This window comes from Cyanistes caeruleus, chromosome 6 (genome assembly GCF_971803275.1).
Source record: "Cyanistes caeruleus chromosome 6, bCyaCae1.hap1.1, whole genome shotgun sequence".
Taxonomy (NCBI): domain Eukaryota; kingdom Metazoa; phylum Chordata; class Aves; order Passeriformes; family Paridae; genus Cyanistes; species Cyanistes caeruleus.
Genome location: NC_141706.1, coordinates 12,034,040 through 12,046,940, shown reverse-complemented (window position 1 = coordinate 12,046,940; position 12,901 = coordinate 12,034,040). Strand labels below are relative to the sequence as shown.

Below are 12,901 nucleotides of genomic sequence, written 5' to 3'. Positions count from 1 at the left end.
TTTCCAGCAGTGTGTCCTAACCCTTTAAGACAGTATTTTCAGAAACATTGTGTTTTTATTAATTTTGAACATTTTGAGGAATATTAGATAAGATTTTATTCATTTCACAGCCTACACATTTCAAACAAATTGCAGACTTAAGATGCTGGCATACTGTTTCTCCCACATCTTGCTGTTCTTTCCCACTAATCCGCTGGTGAATGGGTTACTTATTTTTCTGCTCCTGTAAGACAACTTACTTTATGAAATGTAAACATTGGAAAAATGTCTTCTGTTTCAGTGCTCCCTATAATTTTTTTTTCTTTGTATAGAATAAACATAGATTTGTTTTTAGAAAGACTCTTTAATCTAGGTAGATGATATTACTTTACCCATTTTTCTGATTCAGAAAGTAAAACCACTGAATTTTGGTGCACAAGTTTAATGAAGAAATTAAGACTTTTGAAGGGTAGCTACAATTTCTAATCATACAGAGTGCCAGGTTTGTACCAGAATTTGTAAATGTCTTCTCACAAGCTAATACACTACTCTTTTTTTATAAAATATAATTGGCTTTGGAAGACATTGTACCCCAATTAATTTTAAATTTAAATTACCCATTTACCACATGCCTTGGTGGAGGCAAGGTTTAACATCCAAGACCAAAGCTTGAACGCACCTGAAAACTCACAACTCAATATATAAATATCCCTTATATCCTGCATATCAGTAGCATCTTCCTTCATCTTTTTTTTTCTTCCTCTGCTCTTTCTTTTGTTACTAATTCCTTCTCCTTTTAAATGCTTTTTCATTTTCATACTTAATTAAGTACCCTATCTAACTTCAGTATTGAGCACAGTAGTGGTACCATATTATATAATTACATCTTGCTGGTTTTGGTATTTTTTCATTCTTTTTTAATACAGAGAGGATTCTTTTATTCATCTTACACCTTTCTTTAATATGCTTAAATTGCATGTGTCTTAGTTTATAATTTCAAAGCTACAAAGACAATGACCTACCAATTCTAGCAGGTGACCCTGTTTCCAGAGTTCTGAAAAGGTGATACAACAGGAGAAGTGACATGCTGAGATAAAGATGTCTACTGAGAGCATGTCATAAAATTCAAGCCAGATTCCCTGTGATATAATCCAAAGCCCTTCACTGGTCCCAGAAGTGACTTTTAAGAAAGATTAAAATATGTATTGTAAGACTTTACCAGTCCCTTGGGAAAGCTTTGACGCTGCCATCTTTTCCAGTATATGTACTCAAACAAAAGCTACTTAAAGTGCATGTATGTGAACCACTTGTGCTGCATGTGGAAACAGCAGCATGTATGACTGAGAACTTGAGAAGTCACCTCAGGTCCTGGCACTGCAGGAATAAAAAGTGTATCCAGACAACCCAGAAAAAGAAGCCTGGTTGAAAATGGATCTCTATGAACACAACATACATGAGTTGCAGAAATCTGTATGAATATTCTCCTCCAGGAGGCTTTTCAGGCATTTGACTTTCTGTACTTTGGCTCCTCTCTCACTTCTTGGAATTTTCACACAAAAGTTGACAGCACATTAAAAATGAACACAGCTTTATTTTCTAGATTCAGATCTTATTAAATGTGCATATTAAATGTCGGCAGAATGTTTAAAAAAATATTGCGATATTAGTGTATCATATATATCAGCAACATACTTAGCAGACAAAAATGCTAGTCAGATTACATGACAGTATGAGTCAAACAAGTGGTACATGTAGAATAGTCATCTATTTTCACTCCATTCTGTTGCCTCAAACTGACAGCATTAAATAAAAAAGAAAAAGCATTGTAAAAAACATTCTAGAAAAATAGGATAGTGTCTCATAGTAGCACACTTCTTTTTCAGTCCTTTGCTTAGAACATGCCCCACTAAACCTTCCCACAGTAAAAAACCTAAATTTTAATTGAAAAAGAAATAAAAATCCCTGACTGTATTACACCTGAAAGGTCAAATTTGTTTTATGTAACTAATTGTAATGAGGCAGTCTATTGCTGCTTAAATTACAGTAATTGCAAGACAAAACTTTATTCACTTTGGTTAAAGGAGACTTCTAGATACTAAATCACACCAACAATCAGGAAGAATCAGCACATCTCCAAACTGATCAGGCCTTCCTTACTTTCATCACTTTTCAAGAACACTTCAGGAAACTTATGTGAACCGTTATAAACCCAACCATACTGATACCTTTAGTCAAAATACTGCTTAATGGCAAGTAAAGGCAAACTATTATGAAAAAAGGCATCAAGATAATTTTTTTATGTGACATTAGCTTTTAGTATGAGAACTCTTTTCAACAGTTTCTGTATACAAAGAAGTAATGCTATGAAGTGTAATGACTTATTTTTAAAATACATACATATTTCTTTCTAAATAAGCTGATCCCAGGGTTTTTTCCACTTTCTAATTATGATACAACATATACAAAACATCTGTTTGTACTGCAAGTGATCTTAAAAAATAAGTTTGTAAGAAGAACAAAATAGCAGTCAAAACATCAATTCAAATTTAGGGTCTGCATATCATTGCTGTATCCCAAACAAATGTATTTCTTTATTTTCCTCCATCTTACTTCTAAATAGCATTGCTCATTCACAACACACCTATTTTGCTGATATCTTTTCAAGAGTAGTATATAAGGACACTTTATTACTTGAAGAAACTAATCTTCCATAAGCAGAAATAGTCCATCTAACACTAAGTTTCCAAATCTGTTTTCAGCTTCAGTCAGGTTGTACATTTCCTACAGAAATATATCCTTTTGTATTTCATCACCTTTCTGTTTGAAGCATCTGTTTGCATTGCAAACAGTAACAAACCCACAACAGCTAAATTAGGCAGTTTAATTAACAGTATATGTGCAAGACGCAGCACAGTGCTTTCATGGTGCAAATTGTGGTGTTCGATATGTGATTACGACTGATGGCTAATACTTTTCTTTGGCTTACACATTAAGCAGCAGAGCTAATTTATTTACACATGCATTCCTCAAACAGATCTATTACTTCAAATACATCTGAATATTCAAGAACATGATCATGAACATAAATTGCCAACATGCTTGATTGATCAAGCAACCTTAGAGAATGAAGGTAGCTTACAGTAATGAGAAATAATTATCAGAATCGACTCCTTGACTGGCAGCCAAACTGTGTGATGTGTGCTCGAGGTAGGCACTTAGCATTAATCCTTTTGCTAATAACAACAGCTCCACTCAGGACATTGATTTAAAACTGTTACAACATTAAGGTTACTTGCCAAGTACTCCAAGACACAGGCAAGGTTTGCTAAAACAAAACACCTTAAGTTGTGGTACTAGTAAACAGCACATAATACAGCTGATATGGAATACAAATCTCAATTTTCATGTTTATACTTGCAAAGTATAACTTTCAAAGCGCAAATAGAGCAAAATTTTCTAATCTTGTCTACCTTGTATATTCAGCATGAGAGAACTCAATAATCTGGTGTTAAAACAATCTGCAATCTAGGCACAAACTGCTCTCCAACAGTCCACATAGAACTGAAACAGAAGTGTGCCAAGGCAGGCTTGGTTTGGTAACACTGAACAGCTCTGTCTGCAGGTTCACAGTATCCTGATGCCTGCAAGCATTTTCTGGAAAAGGGCACTGGCCTGCAGAGATAATTTTCACACCTCTTGCAAATGCAAAGAAACAAGGCACTAAGCATGGAAGCGTTGATACATTTTAAATATACATCAAAATTATAAAAATGCCTACTTGCTTCAAAATAGGAAATGAGGGCACATTCTTAAACAGCTGGAAGCTACTTTGCACAAATAGTTATTTATATATTTATAAACCCAGTAACTTTGCAGAAAAGCCATCTAACAAAAAGGAAAAGAAAAATCCTTCCTACAGATTCAAAAGGAAAAAAAAACCACAACAGAATAACCCCCAAGCCACAGGATATTATGTATAAGGACAATAATAGCATAAACATAGATTATTATTTGGCATGCTTAAAATCTTTATGATAAAAATCCAAGACCAAACCATTCAGCTAAATCACCACTGGTATGGTGGTCCAGCTCCCAGTCGACTGCCATGGAGTGCAGGCACATTCCATAGTATGCATTGAGGACAGACACACAGTTTTAGCCCTTTGCATTCATTGAGAATCCAAACAAATAAATAAATAAACAAACAAGAAGATTTGGCCAAAAACAATGTCAAACATAATCTTCCAATGGCAGTTTTTGAGAATGAGAAATTAAATAACTGTTATTCTCCAAATTGCATACATCTTTTCAAAACCCACTGCATTTAGGTGATTCCACAATAACTGCATTTAGAGAGTAAACTCTTCCACAAATTGTATCTTTAAGAAAATAAATTATGGCTTTTTTCTCCCCTTCAACTAGTTTGTATCAACTGAATTTTGTGCCTACAAGTAATTACAAGTGGAATTAAGCCAATATATCTTTAAAAATTAATTCCTTCTGCAAAATGTATAGAAGTTCAAACCAATGTTTCATAAGACATAGTTAATATAAAAAAACAGTCCTAAACCTTAACCGTTGTATCAGGAGTGTTCTATTCAAATTGCTACATAATAAAAATAATAATTCTCAGCATATTCCACAGCAGTGGTCCTCTGTGGTATCCTTTTCAGTCAGCTGGGATACAGTCTGGAATGTTGCAATTAGCAACACGGAGAGGGCTTGGTGGTTAATGACCTTATCATGCCCTGTGAGCCCTTTGAGGTTAACAGTCCCTATACCAGGAGTCAAAATTCTAGGATTACAAGATTACATTTACTGTTCAAAGTCACGGGAAAATAAAAACCAGTGCTGAAATCATACATTTAAGCAGATTTCCTAAACCTTGAAAGCTCAGTAAAACCTTTAAAGAAAACCCTAAAATCTTTGGATTGAAAGAGAAAGGTTGAACTCTCCTACAACCTTCAACATACTGAGCAAACCACAGATAAAAAAAGCTAAAACAAGCTAAATCCCAAACAATTGGATTTTTGGCTACATTGCTCTGGATAGTTCCATTCTCCCTTCTGTGGCGATGAACTCTTTTTCTGTGGCTTGTTTATCACCTTGGCACAGTCTCTCCTTCAGTTTTTCAAGTTCATACTCATGTAGGATTTTTTGTGTTAAATACTTTTCACGTTTTATTTTGGCTTTCACATCTGCAGGAACATCAGGGATCATCCATGCTACGAAGAATTTGACGATGAATACCACATGCTAAAAAGAAAAAAAAAAGTAACAACTCATTACTAAATGAAACACGTCTTGTTTTATCTGTCACCAAATAGGTCACTTTTTGTTCACAATAGAATACATTTAATTTGGATATCCTGGAACAATACTTAGTACTTAGTATCTAAGATGTACATGAAGATTAAAACATATCTTCTTGTGCAGAAATTTTAATTCCAAACCATTAATGACTCAGCAAACCCAAGAGGAAAGTGTCAGGGCCTGAATCTCAACCATCACTTTTTAACTTCTCTGTGTGGTTTGTTAAAAAGTTCACACAGCTGTGCTGAAAACACTTAGCTATTGAGAGATGATGAAACTCAGCAGGAAAAGTGATGAGATGAGCACCTGAACTACTCCCTTTTCCCTTCATAACTTGTAAAGCAGTGGCTTAACACTGAAGTGCCAGTAATCCAAACTATTGATTTAGCTGATTTTAACCAATATACATCACTGCAAAATGCTGTCTGAATTTTGAACACAGTCATCTCACATACAGCTCTTTAATGAAAGCAAAAAGAGTAGAAGTGCTAGTCCTGATGGCTTTAATCTCTTACACTTGCTTAAAGACCTTTTTTATTTTGCTGATTATTTTGATCAACATTTGCAGTCTTGCTTAGCCATTTTCACTGTTCCTACTCTGAGATCAGCTCACTGAATTTAAAAGGCCCAGTAACAGTAATTATTTAGGACATGAGTACTTGGTATTACCTAGGGAACAAATTATTTTATACTCCTAGCAATTCTATTTTCTGTATATATATATATTTATATATATATATTTAGTAATTATCTAGAGAATCACAAGGTACCAATGTCAGAAGGAAATTTTGTAGGGAACATACCTCCATAATAATTATAAAGGCCAGTTTTGCAGCAAGAATGTGCCAGAACTGCATAGTGTGTAAGTATTTTCTCTCATGATCTGGAGGATATCGATAGTCTCTGTACCTGTTGGAATGACAGACATGCAAAGGTGAAATGTCAGTCAGCCTGGGACAGACTACAAGCTTAGTGACACTTTACAAGCAAGTACAGCTGTCACTTAAGGAACCTTTCCTTGTTTTAAATGGTCTGTTTCCTTTTGCAAAAAAACGACCCTCAGCTTGTTTCTATCTTTGTGTTTCCTTAAACACCCTCACACACACAGCAACAGAGCAGAGATGAGGATGTGTGACATGAAATATGGTACACAGGTTACTTGTTTTTCAGGCAACGATCAAATAATACAGGATAGGGTGATGGGATATATCACAGGGTAATGGACACCTATTGAATAAATGTGACAGACATTAGCAGATTATGGACTGGATAGATGCAGGGTCTCATGAAAGAACAGACTTGAGTGCATGTTCTACACCACCAAACAAATGCAGCTTTTTCTGAAAGTGCTGGGGTGGTTGGTTTAGGGGTTTTTTTGCTTGCTTTGAGATTTTTTTCATCCAATCAATACTTTTATTTTACCATTTCTAAACTTCTTTTGAAATTATTCTAGAATCTCCAATGCTTTTGCTAGCAAGAAAGGACTATTTTTTAAACAAAAGCAGAATAGGTCTGATTTTTGGTCTGATCAAGCAAAATAAGGATTGATTTTAAATACCATACCTCATTCTCAGCTTTGGGATCTAAACATGTCCTTTATCCTGCTCTCTTATTCCACTTATATAGTCCACTTACTCAGCCTAAAAATCTTTGAAAATATTGCCTGAAGTTTATGTTTAGGGACATAAATTTTCTTCCTCACTCAAAAATCAATATTGTAATTAAGTAAACAAAAATTCCAGTGAAGAAAAAGCAAAATGCAAATTATCAATGAGACTCTTTCTGGTGATTTTTTTTGAGGTGATTATTTTTGTTATTGGCTTCATCTCTTACCACCTCAAGCATTACCTTATCAATAGCCTAAATATTACCTCTCACACTTTAGAATGATGAGAATGACATAATTTATTTTCTAATGGATTACTTAGATCTGCACTGGCTTTTTACAGTTATTCTATACAAAGTAATAAAATACACCAACCTGCATATGAAAAAGTTTTCTGGATTCTCTTTAGGTTTATTTCTCTCAGGAAAATCTGATATTTGAAACACTGACAAACTGTTGTTTATGTATCCAGACATTGGTGAGTCCTCATCTTCAGAATAAGCATAGTAGTAAACTAAACGAGGGATCATATCTGATGTGAATGCAACAATAAAAGCCTGAAAAGAAATTGGAAAAAGAAATAAGGGAAGTGGCACACAAAATTTGTGAGCAGATTTATAAAGGGGTTTTGTTTCTGTGACTCTGGCATTACCCAGAATTTTTTAAGAAAGGGTGAGAAGCAGGATTAGGGTACTTCACCTCAGTAAAAGATGCTGACTGCAGCCTCAGCACATTTTGCCTAGAAGCTTGAGATACACTTTAGGTGCTGAGGTATCATGCTACTTAAGCAGTAGCTTAAAAATTACCCAGAATTTTTTAAGAAAGGGTGAGAAGCAGGATTAGGGCACTTCACCTCAGTAAAAGATGCTGACTGCAGCCTCAGCACATTTTGCCTAGAAGCTTGAGATACACTTTAGGTGCTGAGGTATCATGCTACTTAAGCAGTACCTGCAAGTGGGTTTGTTGCCTGAGAGACACTAAAAAGAAGTGTCTCTTGTGCTCAGTAGTCTGCTTTACAGTATGTTTCTGATGAAACACTGGCATAGCATTTAGTTACCAGTTTGTAATAAATACTTGGAGCCACTGCTCCCACAGGGGCATCCAGAAGCAGAGCAGAATTCCCACAGAACAGGTCTCATAATGACAAGGACAAAAATGCATCAGACACAGAATTCATCCACCTTTCCTGTCCCCTACAGTTCCCTCTGGGCAAACAGCGTGCTTCATCAGTCTAAGTTTCATACTGGCTAACGCCATTCCAAAGGGCTGGAACCACAGACAGCTGAATGAAAGATTATGGTCAATAAAATGTGGATCGGGAGCTGCACACTGTCAACATATGGACAAGCCAGACCACTTGTTTGATGGTTGGTTAACATGATACAGCGCTGATGAAGGAGAATAAGCATCATCTGGTTTTTAATTCTTCACATTTTGAATACATGAAGAATCAGTGTTGATGTAGCACAGTTAATATACTTACATTAGTGACAACAGACAGGATGGCCATCCCGTTGAGGATTTCCTGCCACACTCCTATGCTATGTGCTTTTGCAGCCACAGGTCTTCTGTACTGAGTGGTTAATTTCCAGGAGTCTACACGAATCTCCAGGATATTATTCATCAGAGCAAGAAGGGGAGCCAGGGGAAAAGATGCTACAAAGAGAGTAATGAATCCAAACTGAATCACTGCAAGAGAGGAAAACAAAGTGTCAAAATTTGCCCTTCCCGAAGTATCCTCAGAGTGATGGGGGTTTACCGCTAGCAGACAAATGGCAAACTTCTGCCAGGCTGCACTAGTCATCTTCAGCACTGGCCTAAGTGACAATCAGCCCCACTCCCAAGACTTCTTCACACCCTTCTGGCTGCCATTCAGCAGCACCTATAGGAATAGGCATTTAGGTTCTGTGAAATGATGCTGCCAGCAGTGCTGGATATATGGTGTGTAACTGTAGGGGAATTGGGATGTATTTATCCATCAAATTTCTCAATTGTTATCAGGTTAGTTTTGTTCTCTTGCAGTTTTACCACCTTGTTCTTTTACTTCTCAACTACACATCTCACAGCCTTACCTCCACCTATTGTTACTGACTGAATCAAAACATTAATATTTTTTAATAAAATTATAGCATAAAATTCTATATGCAGTAGTTTCATTGGGAAGTCTTGACATTAGTTTAAGAATTGCAACTAAAATATACAAATGACCCTTTCAGTTGTTACCAAAATTAAGTATCTCAGTATGGAATGTGATAATCCTCAGTACACAGCCAATACCACCACTATATTTCTAATAAAGGAAATAGAAAATTTTGTCTGGTTTAGGTCGTGGATAAAAAGAAATTCCCATAGACCAATCATTCACTCTTCCATGATTTCAGTGGTAAGCTCTTCATGTCAGCCAAGCAACAAAATTCCTACTAGCTTAGCAGCCCTGGGGCAATGCTGGAGCATAGTTCTGATTCTGGAACAGCAAGGACATGGCTGGCAACAGTGATTGTTATGAGAGTATTAGTTTCACAAGACCACAGCCCTGTATCAAATTAAAGTGATAATAACACTACACAGCTCTAGAATACTTAAAAGTATTTCTGCAGAAATAAAACAATACAAAGGTCCATTTTTCAACAAAATATATCCCTGTAATAGCCAAATATTAGCTTCTTTAAAGTGTTCTTTAGATTTATCTTTGCTTCAGTTTTAGTTTCAGTTTCTCAGGTTTTGTAAACAACTGTTATATGCTGACATGCTCACTTTACCTTTGAAAACCCATATTCCCTTGCCCACACTCCCTTTGCTGGTCTAACGGACTGAACCAAAGCACTGATCAGTGTAGGACTAAAGCTGAAGGGATTCTCCTCTAGCCAGTTTGTAGATCTCATGTCTGCAGTACCCATCCTTACAGCACATTTGGCACTCATCCCAAACTGAAAATTTCCACTGACATCAGCTAAGAATATGCTTTGGAACAAGAAAAGAACACAAAGGCAGCTGGCTGCACTGAGAATAATGTTACCCATTCAAATGAAGAAAAAAAAAGTCTTTGCAGTGTTCCTGTGAAATTCCCAGCAGTTCAAGATGCAAAGACAGCTTTTTTATTAATTGGGCTGATCTATTTAATGATTTCCAGCAGTTAATAGTCCTCTTATGCACATGAAACTGGTGGCATCAACCCACAACAATTAATTGAGAAAATGTTCTTTTGAAAGTGTCAGTACAAGGTGTCCTGTCCTCAATTCCAAATTTATAATTTTAAACTTACCCATTTCTAAATATTCATAGAACAGGCCTAAGGCTCCAAATGTCTGCAGATCATGGTCTTGCTCCCAGCGACTGTATAAATTTTCGGGATTATTTCTGGCTTTCCGACGACCCCACCAGTTACAAATCCAGCTGTATATGCAGAAAAAAGTTAACAATGAGAGAAGCAGATCAATTGGCTCACTTGGTTAGAGCATGGTGCTAATAACACCAAGCTTGTGGGTTTAGTCCCTGTACAAGCCATTCACTGAAGAGCTGAACTTGATCCTTGTGGGTCTCTTCCAACTCAGAACATTCTGTGAAAGTCAGAGTCACAGAATTAATTAGGTTAGAAGAGACCCTGAAGATCATAAAGTCCAACCCATGCTCTAATACCTCAACTATACCATGGCAGCAAGTGCCACATCCAGTCTTTTTTTAAACACATCCAGGGACGATGACTCTATCACCTCCCTGGGCAGACCATTCCAGTACTTTATCATTCTTTCCATAATTTTTTTTTTCCTAGTATCCAACCTATATTTCCCTTGGCACAGCTTAAGACTGTGTCTTCTTGTTCTGTCAGTTGCTGCCTGGAGAAAGAGACCAACCCCCACCCGAGTACAACCTCCTTTCAGGAAGTTGTAGAGAGTGATAAGGTCACCTCTGAGTCTCCTTTTCTCCAGGCTAAACAACCCCAGCTCCCTCAGTCGTTCCTCACACGGCTTGTGTTCCAAGCCCCTCACCAGCCTCGTTGCCTCCTCTGGATGCGCTCAAGCGTCTCAACGTCCTTCCTGAACTGAGGGGCCAGAACTGGACACAGCACTCACAGAGCAGCCTCACCAGTGCTGAGTGCAGGGGAAGAATGAGCTCCCTGCTCCTGCTGGCCACATTATTCCTGATACAGGCCAGGATGCCATTGGCCTTCTTGGCCACCAGGACACACTGCTGGCTCATGTTCAGCCGGCTGTTGACCAGTATCCCCAGGTCCATTTCCACCTGCACACTGTCCAGCCACACTATCCCCAGCCTGTAATGTTGCAGGGGGTTTATGTGGTCAAAATGCAGGACTCAGCACTTGGACATGGTAAACTTCATTCCATTGTACTCTGCCCATCTATCCAACTGTTCCAGGTCCCTCTGCAGAGCCCTCCTACCTTCCAGTAGATTGACACGTGCTCCTAGCTTAGTGTTATCTGAAAATTTACTACGGAAAGACTCAATACCCTCATCCACGTCATCAATAAAAATATTGGACAGATCTGGCCCCAGCACAGACCCCTGAGGGACACCACTGGTGACTGGCTGCCAGCTGGATGCAGCACTGTTCACCACCACTCTCTTCACTGGGCCTGGCCAGTTCTTAATCTAGCACAGAGTGCTCCTGTCCAAGCCATGGGCTACCAGCTTTCCCAGAAGTATGCTCTGGGAGATAGTGTCAAAGGCCTTGCTGAAGTCCAAACAGACAACATCCACAGCCTTCCCTGCATCCACCAGGTGGGTCATCTGGTCATATACGGAAATCAAGTTGGTCAAACACGACCTACCCCTCCTAAACCCATGCTGGCTGAGTCTGATACCCTGGCCAGCCTGTAAGTGGTGCATGATGGCACTCAGTATAAACTGCTCCATTACCTTACTGGGTACTGAGGTCAGGCTAACTGGCCTATAATTACCAGGATCCTCCTTCCCACCCTTTTTGTGAATGCGTGTCACATTGGCCAGCTTCCAGTCATCTGAAACCTCACCAGTGAGCTGGGACTCTTGGTAAAGGATGGAGAGCAGCTTCTTAAGCTTGTCTGCCAGCTCCCTCATCACACTGAGATGGATCCCATCTGAGCCTATAGATTTATAAACATCCGAGCAGCTCAGTAGTTCTCTGACTGCCTCCTCCTGGACAACAGGGGGACCACTCTGCTCCCTGACACCATCTACCAACCCAGGATGACAGCTGTCCTGAAGACAAGCTGTCTTCCCACTAAAGACTGAGGCAAAGAAGGCATTAAGCACTTCTGCTTTCTCCTCATCTTCAGTTACTAAGTTCCCTCCTGCATCCAATAGAGAACAAAGGCTGGTCTCACCCTTCCTTTTACCATTAATATACTAGTAAAACCATTTTTTATTATCTTTTGCAGATATTGCCTGATTAAGTTTGAACTGAGCATTGGCCTCCCTAATTATTCTCCTACATTACCTAGCAGCTCTCTTAAATATTTCCTGAGAGACCTGACTCTCCTTCCAAACATGATACATACTCTTTTTATTTCTAAGTTCCTTCAAAACCTTGTTGCCCACCCAGGCTGGATGTTTGCCTCATCAACTCATCTTTTGGCACACAGGGACAGTCTGTTCCTGTGCCGTCAAGATCTCTGTTTTGAAGCATGTCCATCTTCCTGAACTCCTTTGTTTTTAAGGGCTGCTTCCCAAAGACCTCTCTGAAAAAGTTGCCTAAATAGGCCAAAGTCTGCCCTCCTGAAGTCCAGTGTAGAAGTCTTTCTGATGTTCCTCTTGATTTCACCAAATATCAAGAATTCTACAATTTCCTGATCACTGTGCCCCAAGTGGCCTCCAAACACCACATCTCCCATCAGCCCATGTCTATTTACAAATAGGTCCCTCCCCTTTTCTGAGCAAGCTCCTTAATAAAACATACATACAAGCATGGCTTTCACAAAAGAGACTGAAAACATTTATGAAATGAGTGTGTCAGAATTTGTGCTTAATTTACAGAATTCTTCTTATCTTCTTCATATGGCAATCACT

At 38.3% G+C, this 12,901-nt stretch overlaps 1 protein-coding gene across 14 annotated transcripts in view; it reads right to left on the bottom strand.

Annotated features, from left to right (window-relative positions):
* Positions 1-1,550: 1,550 nt before the first annotated feature.
* The window catches only part of ANO5 (anoctamin 5), a 74,495-nt gene continuing 63,144 nt past the window's right edge, over positions 1,551-12,901 (bottom strand). For 8 of the 14 annotated variants that reach the window (XM_086894136.1, XM_086894133.1, XM_086894130.1 and 5 more), the window contains 5 exons: positions 10,161-10,291; positions 8,382-8,587; positions 7,274-7,455; positions 6,096-6,201; positions 1,551-5,235 (listed from right to left, as the gene is read on the bottom strand). In XM_086894136.1, coding sequence (XP_086750262.1) covers positions 5,014-5,235; positions 6,096-6,201; positions 7,274-7,455; positions 8,382-8,587; positions 10,161-10,291 — 847 coding nt within the window. In that variant the 3' untranslated portion in view covers positions 1,551-5,013. The remainder of the gene's footprint in view (positions 5,236-6,095; positions 6,202-7,273; positions 7,456-8,381; positions 8,588-10,160; positions 10,292-12,901) is intronic. The other 6 variants (XM_086894138.1, XM_086894134.1, XM_086894141.1 and 3 more) reach the window with 1 other exon arrangement.